The sequence below is a fragment of the Anabas testudineus genome, chromosome 22, assembly GCF_900324465.2.
Source record: "Anabas testudineus chromosome 22, fAnaTes1.2, whole genome shotgun sequence".
Lineage (NCBI taxonomy): Eukaryota > Metazoa > Chordata > Actinopteri > Anabantiformes > Anabantidae > Anabas > Anabas testudineus.
Genome location: NC_046630.1, coordinates 8,301,878 through 8,327,369, shown reverse-complemented (window position 1 = coordinate 8,327,369; position 25,492 = coordinate 8,301,878). Strand labels below are relative to the sequence as shown.

At 39.9% G+C, this 25,492-nt stretch overlaps 1 protein-coding gene across 2 annotated transcripts in view; it reads left to right on the top strand.

Annotated features, from left to right (window-relative positions):
* The window catches only part of dph6 (diphthamine biosynthesis 6), a 51,147-nt gene that overhangs the window by 13,992 nt on the left and 11,663 nt on the right, over positions 1-25,492 (top strand). Inside the window, exons 5-13 of one of the 2 annotated variants that reach the window (XR_003297434.1) lie at positions 663-781; positions 7,134-7,195; positions 7,551-7,645; positions 7,787-7,880; positions 9,631-9,781; positions 10,136-10,261; positions 10,411-10,439; positions 11,515-11,644; positions 11,773-11,913. Coding sequence is in view for 1 of the 2 variants with exons in the window: in XM_026340061.1 (XP_026195846.1) it covers positions 663-781; positions 7,134-7,195; positions 7,551-7,645; positions 7,787-7,880; positions 9,631-9,781; positions 10,136-10,261; positions 11,515-11,644; positions 11,773-11,947 (952 nt within the window). In the remaining variant the exon portion in view is untranslated. Of the gene's footprint in view, positions 1-662; positions 782-7,133; positions 7,196-7,550; positions 7,646-7,786; positions 7,881-9,630; positions 9,782-10,135; positions 10,262-10,410; positions 10,440-11,514; positions 11,645-11,772; positions 11,948-25,492 lie in introns of those variants that run through there. The other variant, XM_026340061.1, reaches the window with a different exon arrangement.

The window sequence follows — 25,492 nt, the reverse complement described above, 5'->3', positions numbered from 1 at the left end:
TTGTGCCATTTCTTTTTTTAGACTGGCTTTGATTTTATGGTGTGACTCTGTTTTTATTGGTTTCGAGAAATGGATTGAAACTAATAACTATCGTAGTCAAGATTTTGTTAAAAATTACTTTTGTTGGAACACAATAGTCTTAATCACAATAAGATGGGATGGTTTTATTGTGACACAGATACTTATATGCCTTTCTTGTCCTTGTTTAATTCTTCTTATTGTTCCTTTGGTCCTTTTTCTTAGTTTCCTATTGTTCTAAACCTTCATAGACTGGACACACAAACACTCCACTTATTAACAGATCATGCTTCAACGTCAGTCAGCTTTTTTTTCCCTCATACATGCTACATCCATAAATCTAAGACATTTGTATGCAGTACAGTACCTGTGGCGGATGTGTGTCATGTAAGTTTATACAACAGACAAGCCACAGCTTAAGATGTTTTTTTTTTTTTTTTTTTTGTAATCGTCTTCCTCTTGAATAAATCTTGTAGCAGTGGTAGCAGGTAAGAGCATGTGTTGTGGCCCTACTAGGATGACGGTGTTCATTCAAATAAAGAAGGTGCCCAATCATGTTTGCTGTGAAGTTGTTTTGGAGCTGGAAAACCTTTAATATTAACCCTTTGCTTCTCCTTCTGTTTCTACAACATGCTGCTACGCAGATGTTTGCGGCTAGGTTTGCAGCCCCTCGCCTATCTGTGGCACAGAGACCAAGCGTCCCTACTCTCCGAGATGATATCATCTGACCTCCATGCTATCATCATCAAAGTTGCCGCTTTTGGTGAGTTTATGTCTCACTTTTTAGTGTCAGACAGCTGGTGAGCAGGTTAATGTAATGTCCCCCTAACCTTTTGCTCTTTTTGTTCTTTGTCTGAAGGAGCCGTGTTAGTAAAGTAGTGTTTGGCACGGGGATCGAAGGAACAGAATTTGGATAAGTGAGGGATAGGAGCAGGTGAATGGGAGGTGTAACCAGAGAGAAAAAGAGAGACAAGCAGAGTAATGCCCTAATCATTAATCTTTGGCTTAGCAGCAGTGTTGAGACTTGTGCCAGCGGCGAAGGTATTGAAGCAGAGAACAATATGAAAAGATAAGACGCACCGAGGGAGGAGGTGTGAGAGAAGTGCACAGTGGTATTGGGTGGGTGGAGGGAGGAGGGAGGCTTGACAGTTCAGAAATAATCCTAGGTGATTGCCCCGCACATTAATGCAACCTGTCAATAAGCGACGCATGTCCCCATTGTGTGTGAGAAACACTGCATTCCGTGCTTATGCATAGCTCCGAATACATGGTCCGTGAAGCGAAGATTAAAATCTGGTATCTCTCATTTACGTTTTCCAACCGCTTCAGCACTGAGAGAAGAGGTTAATGTGGTGTCACAAGCTCTCTACCTGCCTGTTTTGGAGCCTGAGGACAGGAAGATCAGATTACTGAATAACAGGAGAGAGTAAAAGAAAAAGTTTTCTTTTACTTTTCTCGGGTACATGATGTTAAGATCCCTACCTGTATCTCCTTGACAGTGCAGCCCGATCTGCTTTGACGGTGCCAGTGATAGATGATAATTATGGCTACAAATGGTTCTTTTTACTCTCCAACTACTTATAGTGATAGATCATCATGTAGACACTGTTTATGTGCTGTTAAGTGCTTGTTGTCACCTTTGCTAGCAATCTGTCGGAAAGCGGTCCACGGCTGACTGATGACCCGCAGAGCTGAGAAGCGCGTTTAGGGTATTCTGCATATCTTTCAACACTGCTCAAATAACCTCTCATGGAATGCACTTGTCAAGCCATTCATCTTAGGTACTTTATTTGCTGGACCCATTTCTCATTTTTAATGGCATCATGGTAAAGGATTTTTTTAGTAGTAAATTATATAACCTGTCAGATGCCCATCAGAAGAGAGATGATGTCAGAATCCATGTTATCCAGATTTTGTTTCCTGTGGGATTATATTCATTGTTTACTGAAAATAATTTCTGCTTGTAATCGGACATGATCTAAGTTTGCATTTAATATTAATTGATCAATCAATCATAATGTCAAGTAATAGAGATAGAAGACTAGAGAAAACACACCTTAAAGACCTCAGTCACCTCTATAACCTAGCTACATCTGACAAGCTCTCTACTCTTAACACAACTTTGTCTAAAAGCAAATTCTCAACATTTTTTCGAAGATTATAATTAGAAAGGAAAATCACCTCGGGTGCCTTTGAGTGTGTATCTTGGCCTCCCACTGTAGGTGTTGGTGTGAGTATGTGTGCATGTGTATTTTGGCTACAGGTAAAAAGAAAAGATGTTATCAGCCCTGACTCCTCACCTGTCCTGAGGCACTAGTAATTAGAAAGGAGAGAATTGAATACTGGTGTAAGCGCCCAGGGCATTTTACGCAGCACATAATTGCAGCTTTGGTGGGAGCAGGTCTGAGCAGTGAGGTGTGCTGTTTAGTGGAGATTGGGTGACAGAAAGGTGTACCTGGTGGCCTTTGGTGTTTTAGTGTGTATGTGTGTGAGCAAGAGAAAGAGATCTGGAGGGATTTAGACCTCATGAGACGAAAAACAACTTTTGCAAGGCAGAGGTTATAAGTCAGCATCTGAACTGACAGCCAAAATAGCTTCTGATATTCTGTGGTAGTATTAAGTGGTTTTGGTGTGGCCTGAATAGTGTGGGAAGTTATTCAAGATTAATATTCCTTCATTAGGTACTCAGAAAGACAGGTGGAAATTAGTGGTGAATGGATAAAGGAAAAAAAAAAGGTTTTCTTAAGGGAGGATATATTCCTTGATGACAAATCCCTCTAGTGAAAAGACAGCTGTCCAAATGCAGGATGATCCTCTAAGTGAATTCTCTGAAAGTGCTCATTTGTGTGCTGATGGCAGCCTAAAACCACAAAAGAGAGAAAGCAGATTTTAGCCTTTGAAGATACTAAATTGCATAGTGAAGTAAGTTCAACTATCTGAGTCTAAGCCTGTGAATGTCAGAAAATACGTCCAATTAGCAAAAATGCATTTCCCTCTAAGGGAAAGGCATAGTGTTCTCTTTATAATGTAATATCTCTTGAGCTAACCATGGTAATTGGCATTTCCAAAAGCTAGTGTTAAATATTCATGTAATTAGTTAATTGATTGATTAGTGTAGGTGTGTATGAGGGCGCAGGTTCAGTAGTTAATTGCTCCTCAGCTCCAGAGATAATTGGCACATGTGAAATCAAGGTCTACCAGCCAGAAAACCTTTTATCACTGCATGATCCCATGCTCTTCACACGAACATAGCCTTTGTGCTGGGAAGAAGGGAATTTATATCACAGATTTGCTTTCACTGATCACCTCACCTCAATTAAGAACATTGAAAGTGATTTAATATGTACTTTAAGGACTATTAATGTTTAAAGACATTATAGAAAATGTACTGAACATTGTTTCAGTGTGGAAAGCAGTGAATGGGCAATTTAAGGAGCTCATGTCCCCGCTCATTTAAAAAAACAAAAAAAGCTAAATACAATATATTTTTCCTTCGGTTCTGCCCGGTATTAAGGAATGTTTCAGCTATGCCAAGGAATATGTTGTAGATATGACAAACAATACCAGGCACAAGATAGATCATGATGATCAGTGCTGTACACTATATATGCTTCTTGTTTAAATTGTTTTTTAAACCACTTGCCACACATTAGACCTTTATGTGAATTTTCCAGAAGTCAAACGCATTTATTAATTTCCGCGAGTTAGTTTTTCCAGTTCAGCATGACTGTAAGTACCCTCCGTTTCCCATTTTGATTTGTTAAGCTGGAAAGATTTCATCTTGATGCGATTGCACAATTCGTGCTGCTTATTATTTTGTTCACAGACAGTGAATTTCAGATAAGAACCTGACAAATTTCACATATAGCCTAAATCTTATCATCCTTTGTACATTGCTGCTTCCTTCCCCTTCTTTCTTCCTTTCTCTTCTGTATTTCTTTTTCCGTCTTGTGAAGATTAGGTGATAGTGGACAGCTATTGTTTTGGTGGGGGTCTTAGATAGCCTTGTTTAAAGGCTCACCTACTAAGAAGAAGATGCTTATTTCATCCATTTAAAGGCTAAAATGTTACACATCATGAATCCAATTTTCTCTGCCTTTTCTCTCTGAAGGCAGGGATTAAAGCCGAGCTGTCAGCTGGCATGCCAGATCTTAAGACAGCCAATGGACGTCTGTGATACTGCGCTCAACTCAGCTCAGACAGTATCTAGAATCTCCTGGCTTTTAATTTAGCATTAGGCTCAGTTAGAAAAATCACACACAGTTTTAATTAAATAGGTAATTTACTGCGGTGGGGTTTCGCATGAATCAACCTCATAAAGGTGAGAAAAAGCCAATCATGATCATAATTGCTATTGACTTTTAAAATGGTAAAAGGTAGATCCAAATTTTCTGTGGAGTTCTGAAAAATATATATATTTTCTGGTCAAGAACTGAATTTAAAAGCACAGTCAAAAAATAAATAAATTCACACGTTATTGCAAGCTTTTTTCTGTATACTGTAGTTTACTTGTGTGTGTTATAATGTTATGCATTATATATGTTTTGGAGATAAGTTTTTACCAGTTTTCATCCCTCACTATAATAACTAACTTGATTGTCTAAGTGGCTCTTGGTTTCCTGGTAAACTTTTTATCCTTGCTAATTTCAACCCACTAAACGTCGACAAGGTTTTTAAAAAATGCTCTCCCTCATTACTGAACTCCATGGTTTTAAAGTTCACTGAATTTAATTGGAGTTTTATAGGATAATATGAGGTAAAAAGCCCTTTTAAAGAAGAACCATTCCTCTCAGTCTCTCTCAGGGAAGCTCCTCTCTCTCTCCAAAGTGCGGTCTTACTGTCTCTGGCGGCAGACTAATGGCAGCTTCTTGTGGGCTTATTTGGGTTTAATGTGGCATAATGAGGTTAGGTAATTGGGTTTAGGTCAAGTTGTAAAACAGGTTCAGAGAAGACAGAGATGTGAAGATCATGTAAATGTGTGGCGTTAGATCACTGAAGGCTCACACCAGTGGCTACTCAGAGAGTCCTCCAAGCATACATTGTACAGTGGCAAGCTCATTCCACGTATCCTCATTTTCAAATGGTTTCAGTACCCTTAAGTCAGTCAGGAATACCAATTGATAAAACACTCATACAAGTGCTAAGTGGTCTAGAGAGAAATGCCTCCACATTAATGCCATCTACTGTTTGCCATCATTTTATCACTCACTCCTGTCCTCCTCGATTTTCATCGTCCTCTTTCCTCCTTGTAAATATCAAATCGTGTATCATATATTATTTAAAAGCAGGGAAGTTAATGAACATATTAAAAAACGCGGCATCCCCTCAGCAATTTGGAGCCAATTATTAAAATTTGTTAAAAGGCATGACTAATTAAAGAGGATATTTAAATGGGATTGAATTTTAATGCTTTTTTTCCCTTCCTCCTTATTACCTTTGTGGCAGGGTTAAGATGAGAGGATGTTGAGATTAGATATTCTCACACTAATTAAGACCAAAGATCCCCTGGGAAGAGAATAAGGGCCTGCTCACCCACCTCCCCCCCCCTCCACACTCACTCTACCCTCCTCCTCTACAGTCCACCCTCCCTCTCTGGTCCTCCATCTCTCCCTGGTAGGGCTGGACCAATGTGGAGAGACACAGCTAGAGGAGAGACACAGCTGGGATTAAAATGAAACTGTGGGATGCAGCTTCTTTCATTCAAACCTCCTCTCTCTTCCCTCTTGTCTCCCATCCATTGCTCCCCATGGGGCCCATGGATGACACATTAACCTTTGAGGTTGTCAGGCCATGAGAGAAGAGAGATTCTCACATTATGATTAACTTTGTTCCCTTAATTAAACACGTGAACATACAGGACCATGCCATGCCTCGAAATAGAGGAACTGTATTAGATATTCAGAGAAATTATTAGAGACAGTTCAGTATTTTTTATTTATTTTTTTTATTGCGATGACATTGCTGTCACAACTGCACATCACTTAGTTATCACTAACTTCGTAATGATTATGTCAATCAATTAATTAGACTTTTACAGAAGGAGAAAATGGAAAAAATGTTGAAGAATAAGACGGTCCAAGTGCCAGTGCCCATCAAGATGTGATGTAGTTTTAGTAATTATAGAGGTTAAAATTAATTAGTTTATTTTAAAATAAATTCTAAAAACATAGCACCAGGAGCATGTTTTGAAATTAACTAAAATTTAGGATTTGTGTGTTGTTATTATTATTTTTGTTATTATTATCCTTTACAGAAAACACATGGTTTGAAGTTTTCTTTCTTTCTTTCTCTCTTTTTTTTATAAAGAGTGAAGAATGTACAGTAGGAGCATGTTGGCTACACTTTCTTTGTGACAAGAGTTGTTTACAGGGTGAGACAGAGTTCAGCACGGTGCCATCAGCAACAGGCGTCCGGAAGTTAAAATCTGGATTTAGTGTCACAAAGGAGTAAAATCCGCCAGTGCCCAACATGCTGCGTAAAGTGTTCTCTGTTTAAGTGCACTCTTTTATTCCTACTTATAAAAGGGCAGCAGGGTACGGCAAAAGGCTGTTTTTGTTCGTTTTTTTCTACGAGTCCACTGGGTTGGTTATGCTTTTTTTTTCTGATTGGGGACTTAGAGCCAGTGAGCTAGTATTTTAGGAGTGTGGCACCATTGGGTATGCATACAAAGCTCTCCTCCGCCCTTCTCTTACCCTCCTTCTTTTCTCTCCCATGCCTGTGAGTCACTTCCATGCACCATTTCAGGGGAAGGGGAGGGAAAAGGCAAATAAACAAGATCTCTTTCCAGAGTTTATGTTCTCAAAGGGAACTAGATGTAGGGAGGGCAGCAGGCAAAAAGGGTTTTGGGGGGTCTGCGGCCAGAAACCAAAAACTGTTGCCCTTACCCGGAGAGATCTGTGTACACTACTTGCAAAGTCAAACAAACAGATCCAGGGTGCAGGTTTACGTGTGTGTTTGTGCGACTGCCCGTAAACCTCCCTGCCTGTCATCTTTAATCACCGTTCTCTGTTCCTGATCAGACCTCTCTTCCTCTCTTTCCATACGTGTGCAATGGTACTTGTGTCTTTGTGTGTATGTTCATATGCCTTTGTGTGTGTTTCCCACGTGGGTGCCAGGCCTGGATCCAGAGAAGCATTTAGGAAAACCTCTGGCTGACATGGAGCCCTATCTGAAACAGGTCACAGACTGGTAGATACTCTGCCGCCTTGTTAAACTCTTGACTGTAGCATTTCCATGTGTTTCTATGTGCATCATTTACTCACAGTTAGATCACCTGATGTTCATGTTCAAAATCTCTTCAAATCTCTTCAAGCTTTAAATCTACATTCATTTATTCACATTTTACAATTTTACTTTCAGATTGTTTGCACTCTGCACTTAGTGATCATATTGTTTGCTTTTAACATAGCGTTACAGTTAGTTTTCTCTAAAAAATATATCTATTTTTTTATTTAAAATTTTATTTAAGCTTAATATTTAGCAAAATAGTATATTTAAATAAATTTTAACAGTGTTTTGTTTTCACTGATCAGCTCTCCCAGAAGTATGGAGTCCACATATGTGGAGAAGGAGGTGAATATGAAACCTTCACTCTTGACTGCCCTCTCTTCAAAAAGAAGATTGTTATGTGAGTTAAGCATTAGAAATTCTCCAAACTTTGTGCTTGTCTTTGAATGCAACCTTACTTTTTTTCAGTGTGGCTGCAGTAAGCTTGAAAAGCTTACTTTTTTTTTTTTTGCCAACAAGTTTTTTTTGTGTGTTTGTGCAGTGATGCAGCAGAGACAGTGATCCACTCAGCAGATGCCTTTGCTCCAGTTGGCTACCTGCGCTTCTCTGAAATGCACACCGAGAACAAAGACCGCGTAAGTCAAACCTCTGAAAGAATCCACAAGTATAACTCGTTTCACATATATGATCAGTGCTGTTCAATGCTAAATCAATAATTTTGCAACAAAAGTTTGTGCTGCTTTGGGGTTGATTACTTTAAAACCACTCTGAGGGGAAAACAAATACAAGAACAAAACCCTTTGGTGTCTGATAACTTTGTCGAGGAGAAGAGAAACGCAGTACTGTAGGGCACAGTTCAGATCAGCCTCTAGAGGGTCTTTCTCTCTTTCTCCTGCACTCTCTTGCTCTGGGTCTCTCCCTTCATCCCTCGCACTCTCTCCTCTAGCCCCACATGGCCTACTTTGACGTCTGCAATATTCACTGCAGCCTGAAACTAGGCCCAGCTTAATAAACATGTCTGCTCACATTAAGGCGCTTTGCATTCAGGTAGCTTGCTAAGCGGACACAGGCAGGGGTTGTGGGGAGGCAGCAGGAATCGGCTTTCGGTATATTAGGAGGAGGTGAATGGAGTTTCACGGATTGAAATGGTGACATTTCAAAACATTTTATTTTCCTCCTTTAGCATGCTTAAATTATTAGCAAAAATGCCGTGATGGAGATATTGACCTCATTAATGTGTACTGTCAATTACTCTTGTTCAAATTGTCTGGTTTAATGAGATGCCTACTAGCTGATGAGTGTTACAGGCGACAGGAAGTGCTGCTGGTGTGCCATTGTGGTTGTTGCTCTTTGTACATCACAACAGTGTACATTTGCGTATTTGTTCCTGCTTGTAGCCCCGTGTGTGTATTTGCATGTTTAGTGGGGGCTGGGATTGTTGGACAGAAAACATACCCCCATCCCACAGCGTCCGTGACCCTGCAGCCTCACTCCCTGCAGCTATATATTTTTTCACTCCCCACGCCACCACTCCCACCCCCATCACACAAACATACACACACGCTCCCACAGCCCCTGTAGCCCCCCCTAGGTTGCTGTGGGAAGAGCAGGGAGATCCAGGGTCTGTGAGTGGAGAGGAGGGAGGGTGCAACCAGGGGAGAACCTGCCCTGGTTCAGCCTTCTGAAGCTCTTCTCGTCAGGGTGACATATCTGCGTTGACACCAACACTAGAGGAAACCGCACCGGGCTCAGGGGGTGGGGATGGACCACCATCATTTGCCCTCCGTTAATGCTAGTCAAGCTATTTTTCATACTGGCCAGGAGAGAGGGGCTGAAGTATAATTAATTTGATTATCATATGGCCTAATGCAGTTGACAGCCGATGAGGGGGGTGAATGAGTGCTGGGCAGGGTGAGGGTGAGCATTGAAGGAATATTTATTTAAATGTATGATGCCTAAGAAGGATTTGGCAGGTAATATGTATGCTTTAGAGAATGGTAATGATTTGCTATTTAAAGAAGTAGTAGAGTGTAGAAGTATAAGTGAAGAGAGGAAAAAACTGGTGACATCCAAAACATGTCTCAGCCATCCAGTCAGGAGTTGTGACTGACAGCCAGTATGATTGAATCTACCGTATCAGAAAACACCACTCCCTGTTCGCCTGAACCACGAATATGTTAGCATGTTGTTTCATATTCATTCACCTTGAAGTTATGTGTGTCTGGGCCATTGTCATGAAAGACTGACACACACACACACAGCCTGCTTGGTGGGGTGTTTGAAAAGATTGGCTAATTATACAGCGTTTTGTCTGTCTTTGCAAAAGGCTTAGCTCACTTTGGTGGGTGTTTGGCCTGATGTATTCCCTGTGGTGCTTTATTGCAGGATGTGGTGGTGGGAGCTTTGCCCCATGCTAGTTGTCCTTGCCAGAATGCCATTGACAAGATGACTGAGGAGGTGGAATATGCTGATCAAGCTGAAGACAACCAGCAAGAATTTACATCAAATCGTGACCTTAGTTGTCAGCGGGGCCACGGTGAGATTCATTTATTGTGAGATGTTCACTCACTGACATGCGTGTATGAGTGTGCATCAGATGATATCTGTGTGTGGTGAGTACTCCCTGAATCAGTGTCATGCGGCCAGCATTATGATGCTGGTATTTTTGAGTGATTGTTTGACAAGAGCTGTCATTTCCGAACTGTATTTGTGACAGTCTCTGAATGTTTCCTCTTTGACATAACCAACGTACGCATTAATTCCCTTTCATACAGCATATATCCTTGTTATAAATTCTGATCAAACAATATAACAGTGAACAGTTTATAGTGCTCACTGTACAGTTCTAAACATACTCTCCCATCTTGTATTGTTGCATCTCTTCCTTCAGATTTTCCACCATCCTGCTCAACCAGAAGCTCTAGGGGCTATCAGTGGATCTCTGGCATCAACGGCCTTCAGAGCCAAGATTCCAGGATCCAGGACCAGACATCAGCAGCTTTCATACAACTACAAAGTAAGGGAAAGTGTGAGAGAGAGAAAGTACAAGAGAGTGAACACAGAACATGGTTTACCAGAACTGTGGACATGTTTTTAAATATTTCTACACAAGAAAACCACAAGGGTCTACTAGAAAATTCTTTTTTTGCCTCTTTGAAATTGCAGAACCAAAAGGCAAACAGAGCGACACACTGGTAAACTAAACTTTTATAAATCTTGTTTTTCTTCTATCAAATAGAAATTACATCTCAACTGCTTTTGTTCGGGGGTGATTTAAACAGCTCAGTAAAGCAGATTCTTTACTTTAATCCTAAAAAGCAGAAGAGCAAATCTTGTGGGAAAAGGTTCTTTGTCCCTTAGGTGTCTTTCTTTCTCTTTGCTGCTTTGCCAAACACACATGGGGAGGTGTGGCAGAACTTGAAAGTCATTCCTTATTCAGAAGTGCTTGTCAACTCTGTGAAATCCCTGTTCGTCAGAGACGGTGTCCGTCACAGAAACTGGGATAGCAAGTTGGCCTGAACAAGGACAAGCATGTTAAATTAACCCAAACCAGGCCTCTTTTTAAACACACACACACACACACACACAGTGTAGTCATGTTGGGTGGGTTATTGTTTTTGCCCTGCAGAAGTTTGAAAGTGTACGCTTTTACAGTGCATCTCGGTCTTTTTTCTCGTTCTCTTTTTTGATGGAGAAAGAGGAGCAAAAGATGAAAAGCATATTTAATGTTTATCGTGGTGCTCGGCTGAACAGCTTTCACAGTGCAGAGACAATATTAAACAAGTTAATATTTAATGAACAACCTCTTTGTATGAGGGTGAAGTAGTCTGAGACGCTAGTGTTGGCAAAGGAAAATCAAACTTGAACCTCTTTCAAATGATTGTAGCAAGAACGGCTTCGCTTTGAGCCATTGTGCTTTTGTTTGCATCCAAACCCTATCATGTGCACGCATAGTGTAGGCTGTACTTTACAGAAGGGGACGAACGCCATTACCTAAAAAAAAAAAAATCTATTAAACTACAGTACTTACCTCTTCATAACAACTGTGCTAATATTTAAAAGAGGCTGTTGATAGGTTTAGCACAGAACTGAACAAATTATCTGCTACACCAAAACAAGTTCACAAACCACTACCACTTTATTATGTTGAACACAAAACCTGTTACCATATATGCACAAGCTATCTTGGCAAAGGCAGGGGTGAGGTTATGGTCGTGAATTTACTATGTTTTATATTGGATTCAGTTTGAATGTGTTTCCTGTGTCCAGGTGAGTTGGATAGCAGAGGCTGGACAATGAAGGACATTATCCTGGTTCATCTGTATGTGAGGAGCATGGAAGACTTTGGTCCACTTAACACAGTTTATAAGACCCATTTTGGCATAAACCCTCCAGCCAGGTAAAGATGCATACACACATACACCTTTTCTCTCTGTCTTTACGGCATTACAGTAGCATCTTTGTCAATTTTTTGTTCTCAGCTTAAGTTATGGCCTTCATTCAACAGTTACACTATTTTCCTTACAGGGTGTGTGTCCAGGCTCCTCTGCCTGCTGGTCAGCTGCTGCAGATGGACTGTCTGCTCCATGACTGGACTGAGCCCCCAGAGAAAGACACTTTCCACCAGAGAGAAGCCCTGCATGTGCAGAGCTTGTCCCACTGGGCCCCAGCCAACATCGGACCATACAGCCAGGCCCTTAGGGTAAGACTCTTAAGGTGTACCACAGGGAGAGTTGGATGATAGAGTGTTGACAGGTTGAATTTGATGGCAGCCAAAAATCTTAGTATGTGCCTAAATATGCTTATTTTCCAGCCAACATATTTTCCATTATTTCATATAGAACTGGAGCTACCAATAGTTATTACCAGGTTATGGACTAACAGACCCATAATTCATTGTGAACATTTTCGTCTGTTTCAGCTGATAAATTCCATCGGTTAGTTTGACCAATGATGAATCTTTTTGAGAACTCAAACGATGCTTCGTTCGTGCTCGACTGCAACTGATGCGTTTCAGATTGCGCACGGTACTTTGTGTGCATCTCTGTTGTCTCTGTTTATGTATAGATGGATGCGCACAGATGCATGGGATTGTTGTTTTGTGTGATATTTTGTTCTCATTACTACTTTTGTGTATATATGCAAATATGTATCCTCATTATACTGGGCAGCATGTACCCATTTTTGCACTTGTTTGTAAAGCTACAAGTCGAACTTCTTTCATATTGTTTCAAAACCAGAAAAAAATTTTCAATTCAAAGGAAGAACAGAGGAAGTGTGGGCCGTGGTTGCATGGTTGGCTTGGTGTTTTGTTTACCCAGTGTGTATTATATGGGATTACACTTGTCAAGGCACTGTCAACAAGGATAGTGTCCATCTCCTCCACACTGTCCTTGATCCTGCAACCAAATCCGTCTATGAGTGAGAACATGTGTGGATTAGCCATTCATTTAGAGCTTGACAGCATATCTCACCAATGTGTCTATGTAGCTCAGAGGATCTTGCAAAGCTTGGATTCCTGAGCTGTAACCTACAAAGTCAGGTTTGCTTTTAACATGCCAGCAGTGTTTGATTTCCTCAGTGGCGTCTCATTGAGACATGAAATTGAAGTCAGCTGTGGGCATGTGTTATTGTCTCTGAAAAACAGTCTAATCTCTCATTCTTATAATAATCATTCATATCCAAAGCAATTTGAGAAAACAATCAGCAGTTCGTTGCTCAGAACTGTGCTCAGCGTTTCACACGACCCCTGCGCAGTCTCTCAGTGTGTCTGTTCCTCCTCCACACTACAGTGACTTAATTTGATCAAAAATGTATGTATGTAACAACTCTTGAGTGCAGCTAGAGATTTTTACATATTGATACAATTACCCCCTTGCTGTGAGCAAGCATGCAGTGCCACCCCTCCTCTCAACATTACCACATTGACTCTATCTTAATGGCAATTTGCCTTGGTGACTGTTGCTGTGTGACACCATGGTGACAGGGCTCTGGCAACAACAGAGGCTACTGTCTGAGACCAAATAACCCGGAGCTTTCCTCATTCACTCGCTGTGCAATAGAATATGAAACTTGAAATAATTAAAAGATCTTAATTATGTCCAGATAATGTCATGTAATTTTTCGGTGATACAACTGACCTGTCCAGGGTGTACCCCGCCACTCACCCGTTGACAGCTGGGATAGGCAGCACTCTCCCGACCCGTAAGATGACAAGTGGTTAGGATAATGGATGGATGAAGGCATAATGTGATAGATTTGCAGCAGAGGTGTTTTGTATGATGAGCTTTTTGAAGTAAAGTAACGTAGGCCTTAATGGAGAAAAAATAATAGAACTTCAAACTCATTTGATTTGATTAATTCATGTGCTTATTTTTTCTGTGGTTTGCTGGTTTGTAAGTGATGCCAGCCATTAGATGTAATCAAATAGGGCTATAAATTGATAAATGTCCTGATCTATGTGGACTGTTGCATTCTTTTGACAAGTGTCCAGTGGTTTGAAACACAACACATGGCTACTGACAGAACATGGCTCTCTGGCCCTACAAGATTTGACCACAGTAGGTCTGCACAACGTAGGGGGGGTGCTTTTGGAGGTAGAGAGGAACATTAGGGATTTGCATGTGATGGACACTGGACCTTCAAACTCCATCCATTCATCTGTCTGCTTGGCTTGTCATGTTTCTCACCTCCAGCTCTCGGGAATGGCAAGCTGACTGACTGTCAACTTGGTTGATAGATTCAGATCTAACTTGATTTAAAGAATTAGTTAACCTTTATAATGTCAAACCTGCAGGCCTCATACTGTAGTGTATGTTAATATATGATATGGCATTAGTTTAGGTAAAAGCCGCAAGCCATAAAGGCAAAAAGGGTAATTTAATTTAATCAATGTTTTTGCATCATTTATTCATTTCGGTACCTGATTGACACGTGTTTACAAATTTCATTCACCATAATATGTTTTACTTGTTTCATAATATGTTATTTGTCAGTGCGATAGCATCAGGGTTTATGCCACTAATTGTTTTGTTTTGCTGTCTTATTTATCAGAGATCTAATGCAAATTTAACTGTCATTTGTTTTAGAAGCAATTTGCATAATCTAATTAAGATATAAGGAATGTCACTTTTCTATTACATCAGTCAATTCATTAAAAACAAAAGATGCAGTCAGACATCCGTTTTTTTCTTTTCAAATCTCAAAACAAATTCTGTCATTATAACAAAGGCAGAGTAATGGTGGGCTTTTAAAAGAAATAAAAGTTATTACTGCATTTTCTGCCAGTCCTAAAAGTAGCTCTTAAACAATTTTGTTGCATTAGCATAATAGCCAGGAAAAGAGCATGGTCCTGCTTTTTTAGCCATCAATTCTTTTTTTACACAGAAATTCATTTGTACTAATAACAGACAATTATGCTTATGAGTTGCCAGATGGAAAACACTGACCTATCATTTACTTAAGTTAGAGTTAACAACTGAAGTCTCAAACTGCAGGATATTCTTTTCCACGTTTTAAATTAATGCTGCCTGCTCTGTCATGTTGCCTTTGGAGATGCATTTACAGAGGCAAACACAATAGCCAAACCAGATCTGAATAGAAAGACTATCAGGTGAATGGTTGTTAAACATCTCCTCTTTCCTGTTAAGGTAAGTAGCTCACCCCTGGGATATTTACTTGGGAATTATACTTCACTGATCAGATTCAGCATGAAGCGTTTGGGGAGTTGACTGCGCTAGCCTCAGGTTGCTGGTGAACACTAACCCCTTGCCTGATTCCCCTAATTGTGAGTGACAGTCAATATTGTGGAAGGCCGTCTTGCACAAGCCCCAGACTGGATTTGCATTGGATTTTGAAATTTGTCAAAGTGGACTGTGAGGCATCAGGAGAGAAGTGGATCTGACGATGACAATTAGCGTCAAAGAAAAGGATGTACCGGGGAGGGAGGGAGAATTTGAATAATTTTCTTACAGGAGTTTAAATGTGGTAAAACAATGAATTGACTGTTGACTCACTTGATGTACAATTCAGAGGTCACAGTCAGTCAAAGCCACCAATATACAGCCAAAGGGGGAAGTTTCAATTGCTCATTGAACCCCCTTTTTGATTTAGTTTATTTCCACCAATAACACATGTAATTTCAGAGGTTCAGGTGACTTATGATTTAAAAAATGAATGAATGAATTAAATTGTAGATGTTGTTGCCACCCTGTAGTATGCATCTTATACCTCTAATTGGCAACATCCCACAGTATATACATATGTTAATGTACCATTTCTGATCTGTCATTTTAAAGTAACGTATAGCTCCTGTTTGGTATTTTTCATAAAAAATATGGTGGGAGAACAAATAGTAGGTGAGGATTTTGTGCAGAAAGCAGACCCATAAGTATGCCTTTTTATGGTGAATAATCAATGGCTTGGCAACTAAATATGAGTTAGTGTGGTGAGTGAGAAAGCAAAAATTTTCGTGATAAATAGCAGAAATTAAGCTAAGTGCTTTCATTTTATGGTTTGTTGTTCTCATCCAGAATGTTTCCCTACTGTAAAAGAGCCAACATACACAACATACCCCCCACCCCCTCATCCCCGCTAACACACACATACACACACACCTCCCCTACCTTCTTACATCTAGAGAATACATCTACCTCAATTACCACTGAAGAGTAATTAGCCAAAAAACAGTGTCTATGCGTGTATCTGCGTTCAGGGAGGTATTCATGCAGCACGAACAGATTAATTAGGACATTTAGCTTCATTTCTAATACAACAAAATTAATCCCATAAAATATGAGAGATCTCGGAGGAGGTGTCTGTCAGCATCTGACGCCTCTCCCCTGTTTGCCATAATCTATTAAAACCTTGCTTTTATCTCACCTCTCCCCTGCCATACTTTATGGATTTTTTCATAAACACAGCCCATACTTCATAAATGTCTCAATTTTCTAGTCTATTAACATTACTTCAAAAGCGCTTGATAAAAGAGGAGGGCATGCGTGAAATAATGCACCAATAATACGAAATGCTGGAGGCTAGAACAGTAGGGGCGGCTCTCTAGCATGCACACTCTGACAATGCAAGGGATGTTATCAACTTTAATAAAAGAACAAATGATCACTTCCAACCAAGGAGGAGGAGAGATGGGGCAGGGAGGAAAGGATGGGGCCAGGAGAGGAACAGTTGTCGAGTAATTGAGTCGATGAAAAATGAGGTCTTGACGGCTAAGGGGTTTGAGCTGTGGTGAGATTGAAGGCTACTCAGAACTACGGCGTTCTTCATCACGTGTAGTTACTTGCTCCTTGTTGCTGTGGAAGCTGTTAACACAGATTTGTTTTTTCTTTTCATTTCACTGGAGGTACGAGTAGAATAGGCTGGCGGCTTTTTTTCCTGAATGCCTGAATTGTGTGCAATGAGTTGAACCTTTTGTCTAGAGAGAAACAGAAAGGTTTTGACTGACAGTCAAGCTTCACCACAGAGCCTTTCCCCAGCAAGCATTGATTCATTTCCTGTCTCTGTAGGCTTTACTCATCCTACCCAAACACCAGGTCAACTGTCTTCACTTGAACTGGACACACACAAAACACACTGATCAAATCCAGTAAGACCTTACCACAATGGCGTGTCAGATGTATGCCCCGAGGCCAGGTCTTACAAAGACGCACACACAAACACACACCTGTGTGCTCTTTGTGATGGGACCTGGCTGTATGACAAAGTAAACTGGTTTGGTCATTAAAACGAGTCATAGATGAGTCACTGTAACATGTTCATGACTGACAGGACAGGTAAACAGCATTCCAACCATATTCAGCAGCATGTCAATAGATAAATATGTATGCAAATACATAAAAGGATGTGCACTGAGTGTGCACCCATTGTCTCCTACCATCAAGACATTCTGTCTAGGCCTGTGCGCTACACATACCTCCCGAGATAGTCTTGTATGCAAATATACAGGACATGAACGTCACCTCCGATGCAGCTGCACATCTGAAGACATATATCGGCATTGACACATGGTCATAGCTCCATCCTGAGACAGTGCTGGAGCGATTGGAATGGGGTTGGGTAGCTTTGTGGTTTTTCAGTATGCGTGTCTATGTGAGAGGTCAAATCTCACCATCCTTTTTTAATCTGATGAAGGAGCAATTTTATGGGGAGTGGTAGTTGGCAGTGGGGGTAATTATGTTCCCTCCAACCCAGTCCCACGCACCACACACCTCCCTTTTCTCTCCCACTGTGACCGCACAGAGGCTGACCTGCTATGGCAGTAATCATTTTTAGGAGTCAGTGCATTTTTAGCTACATTATCCTGCGCTGCTGCTGCTGCAACACCACGTGGGCACAGGCTGGTATCAGCTTGTACCAGGCGAGGACAGGGGAAGGACTGGATCTGTCAGAGTGCATTGGCTCTTAGGCTGTTGCGTACGCTAGCACTGTGCCTCTGCCCCAGCCCCTGCCACACTCCCACTCATTAATGGGCCTGGCCCTGACAACTGATCCTAATTGCCTTTGAACAGCTCTTCATGTATTATTGGTGCCTGACTGCCTTGGTTCATGTCAACAAGCCATGGGAAGCAGGGACAGGATAGTCGAAGCCATCACCCCCCTTCCTTATTCACATACATGTACATACAGACATGAAAAATTATGTGAAGATACTAGTATGTATATACCATATGTATATATGCATCTATATCTACTATATAAATTGATAGGTATTTTTGTTTAAAAAACATTGTATAGTTGTTTGGTGGCTAAGTGGATAGAATTATATATCACTGCTTTTTAATTTCAGAGAACCACGTACTATATCAGTGTGTGTGTGTGTGTGTGTGTGTGTGTGTGTGTGTGTGTGTGTGTGTGCATACTTGTTTGCTTCTCACTTTGTCACTGTTGATGAGCGGTGGAGGGGTGAATGGTTCAGAGACATCAAGAAGGCATCTGAAAAGCGTCATGTAAAGATCCCACCACAGCGGATATCTGCCAAGACACTTGCGCTATTACAATTGCAATCACAAACACTCAGTCAAAACACATCAATTATTTGTAGTCCCATGTGTGAATTATTACCCCATATCCAACTATTTACTTCCCATTTCACCCTTCTATTTGAATACGGAAAAAGGAGAGGTGGAGTGGCTTGGCTTTTTATTTGCAGAATGAAATAACTGAATACCAAATGCATAGATAAAAAGCATAGTGGCGCGTCCTGTCCACTCCCATCACTGTCTTCGGAAGGAGAGACGTATGACCATCCCATTACTATGGTAACTAGCCACTATATTCAGTGCTGCCCGGGTCTGTTTCTTCCCCCTACAGTGACGAGAGGGCATAGCTGACAGTGCGTAGACACATTCAGGCACACACAATACACATGCAGATGTACACAAAAACACATAGATGGAAAGATGGAACATACACATGCATGGCACACACAAACGGAACAATACGAGGTCCAGCACCTACACATGCCAGAGTGGTGACATACAAAAACTAATAAGAAACAGCATTTGGAAATGTAACCCCCTACTTTGGCAACTGTCACTGTTACCCAAAATCATATAGCCAAAACAAAACCTTAAAGGAATCTACTAAAAAAGATACACAATAGGAAAACATGTCATATTTTTTAGTTAGCCAAATTGAATTTATTCAAATCTTCTAGCATTTTATGAATTGAAAGTTTTGTTAAAATAAAATTCATATAATCATAAAGATTGATATGCTACCAACAAACACAAGGTTTATAACACTGCCAACCCAGAGTGAGGGTGTAATGGCTTGTTACTGCAGCACAATCGCCTACTGACTGTTTTGTGCTATAGTAGTTTGTTTATTTTAGGAAACCACTAATATGCAGTAGGTCATTTCTATAATTATTATGCGCTCCTATGTTTCTGCGATTCTGAAAGTTGCACACATTAAAAGTGGCAGACAGCGCCTCCGGTTAGAAATGATTATTACATCCACATGCAACAGTGCGCTGTATTGCCATTTTGTTTTCATTTATTAAGGAGATATTTCTCCTAGTAGGACCACAGATGACTCGGAGAAGAGTTTACATTCCATTTACTTTTTGGCTACTTGCTTCATCATAAATTTCAAATGGAGCAATTCTTCTGAGTAGTAACTTTTAACCCAGGCCATTCATTTTTCAGATGCCATTGTCATCAAAGCATGCTTTACTGAGCTAAAAACTAGTGGAGATTAATAATATACAGCCTTCTATTTTTTTCTGGACATAACACGCATGTTCACTTTTAATATATATTTATTATTGATATTATAGATGTATTATGTAAGGCAATGTGAGGCTCTGTGAGTCTAGGTAATATAATGAAGTTGAGATGTTCAGAGTAAGAGTTCATTCAATGTAATATAGAGTACACAGTCTTTTCCACATGTCAACATTTATTGGGTTGAATTTGATGCACTGACAAAAATGTTAATATTAGCTATATTTTTTTTTACTAGGAATTCAGTTCATCTTCAGCATATTGTGTTTTATCAGCTAGTGGGAATAGTATTGCCTTGGGAGTAAAATAACACTTTGAATAATTCAGGACTATGTAAAAAGTATGTATTTTTGAATATATGGATAATCTTTTTTTTCAGGTTTTTACTATTAGTCTTTTAATTGACACATTTCAGCTGCTCAGAATTTTTTAGCATTATGGATAAAAATGCGTACATAAAGACGTCCTGTAGTTATTGCAATAAAAACAAGAAACTGTTTTTATTTCATTTTTGTATAATATTTTATCCATAATCCAGTATTTTATTGGTGGAATTTGTGGCTTATTTATGCAAGCATTTTGACTTTCCCAAAAAAGAAAAAAAAAAAATCCAAAGAGACTTCTATGCTGTCTAGCCAGCTTGTCTCTGAGCTCAGTGTACTTTGTATGTACAGCATTACTAATACTCCTGCTGCCCTTTTAATGCAGCCATACTGCCATCTGTTGAGCTGGAAAGAAACTGCATGCCATTTTTGCTCTCCTCTGCATTTTGTGTAGTGCTGTTCATCATGTCTTTCATTCTTTTCGTTCCTTATTCATCTTTTATTAGTGAATACTCAACCAAAGGTTATGTCCATTACAAGCAATAGACAGTGTAGGGAAGTGTGTGTGGAAGGTTTGGATGCAGACGCAGAGTTTCTTTCTCTCTGGACCAGCAGCATCATGTTGTGGGGTCACAGGCTGACTTGTTTTTGATATACACATTGGTTTATCCAGAATAAACATGTTACACTGTTGTCCTATTCTTCTCATTGTGCCTGTGTACACTCATAGTCACTTAATTTCGTCACAACTGACAGTTACACTCAACACTCAACACTTTGTGCTGACATAATTATTTTTTTACCCAGGTTAAGTTAGTATTTTTATTACTAGCCAGAATAAGAGATGTAGCTTCAAATCAAAGGAAAATATGAAAAGACAGAAGAGATGAGATGGTCACAGCTGGGAAGGGAGAAATATGGGGGTTGAGGGTTGCAGTTTCAGCATCATTCAATCAGACAACATGCCCCTCAGCTGAAACAGCGAGACTCTCCTAGATTCTCTCGAATTAGGGAGATTAGCAGGAAAGCGCATAATGCAGGATGATGGAATTTGTCATAATTTGCATTGTCCTGGAAAGATTTGGTTTGATAGAGCGATGCATGGAGGGGCTTGTCATGTCCCACGGGCAGGTCATAGAGGAAGCTTGGCAGAAATGATTTTTGCGATATGTGCATCAGTCATAAAAGCCTCACAACCAATTTGTCAAAAAATGTGAGGTCGGGACAGTTGAAGGCAGCAGGGCATTTTGCCTAATGCAATGAAAAACCATGCTTCTCCATCACTCTTCAACCACACAGTACTACATAGCAACAGACAATTTTATTACATCAACTTTAAAGATCTGTCCTGGTTTATTTAGTTGCATTTTTGCATTTTTACATAAATAAATAACAGTAAATTAGTTGGTATATTTTTATTTTATGATGGTGCGAAGATATATTTATTTATTTGTTTATTTGTGTTGTCATTCAGATGTGTCTTCCTGAGAATCCTGCAGTCAGGCTCCCCTGACCTTGGTTATAGTACTGGGCGCCACTGTTGACCAGCATAAAGTTGATCAGAGCTGACATGACAGTGTTTCTCTTCTACACGGTTCAGCGTCTATGGAGTGGGCGTTTCGAGGGCAGACATACAGGGGCATCAGAAAAAATATACACATAGGTTTAGAAAAGGTGGGGGTTGCTTCCAGAGCCAGACTGACCACACGTTGCCTCAACAATGGGTCATTCTAGTTGTGTAATTTTTAATATATTTTCGATTTTGTCAACATAATAATTGTGTTTTGAATGTATGCTATTAGCGTGTTTTCTCAATGAATGTGCAGTTTTGGACCTGAGAGAATGTATTCAGAAACGTCCTGTACTTGCCTTTCTTTGTCCACTTCATACAGCTATTTACTGTACGTCGCATTTAAGTAACATTGATTTTGTGTGACAGTTGAGCATACAGGGGTTATGCTCAAACTGGAACACAAACAGGAAGAAAAAAAAATTGAGACAGAGGAAAAAATGAGGAGGGAATAAAAAGGCAAATATCTCAGAAGCCAAACATGGGGGAGATATTCTGTAGAGGGAAGAAAGGTTGTGGTTCTCCTGAAAGGTTTGTATTTGTAGAAATGAGGTGTCAGAAGAGGCAGGATTTCCTCGAGGCGCAGCACAACATGAGCCCATCTCTTATCGTTTCTCAGTCCCAGACGTGATCTGCTTTGAATGCACTAATGCTGAAAGAGCCCCACAGACTTGAAACCAGTCCAAGATGAAATCACAGCACACATCCCTGACAAACTGCCATCCACCACACAAGGATTAAACAGTCGTTGCATATCAAATCCCCACCAAAAACGCAGAAATAATATATGCACTTAAATACATTCAACAAAACTTCAACTTCAGTCTTTTTTCCTATCCCCACATTTTAGCTATTTTGACTTATTTGCCATCCCAGAAATATTTAAGTATAATAAGAAAATTACTAGAGAGAAAAAAATAATCTATTGTGCAAGTTAGTACCAGCCTGCTTTGAGAAAAAAATTTGTTACATACAATAACAATGTTAAAGGTTTAACAATGAAAGTCCCCATTTAAGTACTAAGTACTTAATACAAGTACAAGTACTAAGCTTATATATCAAATTAAGTTTGAGATGCCACAACTGTGTAAATGCAATATCCTCAATGTGAGTGTAATTATTTTTTTCAATATTCACTTGTTAACAATGTAATAGAAACATACAACTTTAAAAAAATAATTGTTAAAAAAGTTGTATCAATGTGTTGGAAAGTCTTGCCCTGGTGCCCTGAAGATGCATTAAAGATGTAATTTACCCTCACTTCATGGCAAGCCTGTAAACAAAAGATGTAGAAACATGTCCATGAAAGGATATATCTCTCATATTAATTTCATTTTGCATTTAATTACCCACTCTGTAGTTGATATTGTACTGCCATTACCCGTGTAGCTTGGTTACACGTGTCCTTGCATTAGAGAAAAGTTACACAATACTAATCTAACCTATTTTACACATTTTGTATTATCATTTTCCTGGTTAAATTATGCATGAGGTCTCAATGGGGAGAAATGTGACCATTAGCATATCTGATAGGAGCGGTGGAGCAGGTTCCACCTCTCTCTGTCCTTGGAACCAGGGAGAAAAACCTGACTGTTCGTCAATACCAGATCATTTTATCCAGGCCAGCCTAGTTCATCTATACCATTCCAAAGCTCTGCTAATGACTCTTGTAGACGTCTTTAACACGGGGGGGCTCGAAGGGCTCCAACACCAAGGTGACTGCAGTCTAGCACTGTCTGGTCATCTCTGGGAGCTTTTTGACAAAAACTGCCATTATGAACACCTCAGAAACACCAGCCTGAAATGAGACACCATTAAGGGTTGGCAGCGGACACAGACAGGTGCTACTTGAGTACATTTACATATATGGTGTCTGCAGCTTACAGACATGGAGAGGGAGGATGTCTTTGAGGTCTGTGACCTTTGGACATGTCTTTGGGTTTCTTAGAAAAATGATGGTGTTTTAGTCATGAAATAAAGGTCAATTAAGCAAGAGCACTACTTGCCTAAATTTAAGACAAAGTGCATGTACTGGTGTTGTTAAACTAATTGGTACTGTGGTTGGCTTACAGACTGTTGTTTTGTCACAGCCGATATGTATCATTAGGGCTTGGTAATTTTATTATTGTATCACCATTGTGAGATACTTTATGTAATGACTAAAACTTCCACAGTTTCTTAGAAGATAATTGGTCCACACTTTCATGTTTAAATGTATAAAATAAAAATAGTAAAAAAGTTATATTTCAAAATAAGGTAAAACTCAAGGCCTATTAAATAATCTTAAATCTTCTTTTGTAAGTACCAACAAATGCTGACATAAAAGTATAGTTTTGGTATTCAATGTTTCCTCTGAAAAAAGAAAAATACAGATTTAGGATATAATAAAAACAATTAATGTGTGGCTGTTAAATATCTCTACAGTCCTGAATTATGTCATCACATATCAAATATTAAGAAACAGAAGCACAGAACAAACTAGCTTGAACACTGCAAGAAAGCGCATCATTCCCTTTTCTCCATGGGCCATTTAGGCTGCTAAGACTAGCATTTGAAAAATACTTACCTTGTTATAGAAAGTTTAATGTCACGTGCAATTGTTTGACCCTTATGAATATTAAAGGGTTCCATCTATGAACTATTAAAAATGCATGTGGCATTGTGGTTGTTGATCATGTTTAGAACGTGCATGCAAATTGGACTGTCTTCCTTGTCAAGGCCTAAGATGAATAATGTAGTTGTGTTGTATATTCAGGGACACACCATTGACAGTCAATTAACACGTTTGATTGGTGTGTGAACTCATTCTTTTGAACTGTTAATTTTATGTAAATAGTATTTGCTTCCCATTCTCCACTGTCTCCACTGTCTCTCCCCCATCTAGGTTCACTACAGAAAGATGTGCCCCTACCACCACAAATCCCCAAATCCCCAATTCCGCCTCCCACTAAGAGTAACCAGAGCAGGATCCTTAATAATTGATCATCACACACCTGCTTGGTAGAAGCTATGGGAGTCTGCCTTTAACAGTCAAGGGGCCCCTTGCTAGCCCCTTTTGATATTCAAATCAACGAATGGTAGCCGGCCTTTATGAATTCCAAATGGACAAACCCTTTTCATGGGGAAGTGCTTGTTAAAAGATTCTGGCCACCCATCCAACCTGATGGAGCCCTTCTTTGTTAAAGTGAATATGATGGCATTTGATGGCTCATAAATGGAATGCCAATGGCAATTTGTTGTTGATGTGTGGGAATCCGGCTTTTATCTCGGGCAGACATAGTAATGCACGCGCTGGGGCAGATTGTGCTTGCAGGTAAATGATTTGGTGATTGATCCAGCTGGTTATCTTCTCCCTTTCACTTGCACCCCTCTTTCTTTTTGTCAGTCCATCTCTTGTCTTGTGCACTTTCCAAGTAATTTGGAGCAGCAGACAGAAAGGACAAGCATTCAGCATTGAGTTCCTCTTTTGAAGTCGTGTCAGGGCCGTCTGTGTAAGCGTCGGTGAAACAATCAAACTGAACTTATGAGAAGCAAAGGGTTTGTTGAACATGAGTGTGGAAAAAAGTTTGATTAGAAGGTGCTAAGTTGAAAGTAATCCTTCAGTTCCACTTTAACCCTAATAATCTCGCTGTGAAACGCGATACCACTGGCTGTGTCTTTGCTAATCAGTAAAAGACCCTGTCTCGTGCCATGTATCAATTGATTTAGCCCGTCTTGATCCTCCCTGGAGATCGCCTTTTTCTCTTGGGTCCATGCATAGGCCAACAATTATCAACATGTCTATTTGCATTGACCAGCAGCTAGTATTCAGCACTAATGCAATACACCTTCCAACACAGGGTCTCTAAAGGCTTGACCTCCTTAATGCCACTTTTCATCCCTACTCATCTCTCTGCATTAAGCAGATAGATTTTTTTTCTAGTGTCATTATACATGAAGCCTAATTCTAACAAAGGTTTTTAACTGCGAATTGAGCTTATTATCACATGGTTAACTATGCTTGTAAATAACATCGGTGCCACAGAGATACATTCTGGCAGACTTCTGACAGTATATTTGCTTGTTTTAGAACTGTGAAATGAGTATTGTTGGTGATAAGATGCCGCAAAAAG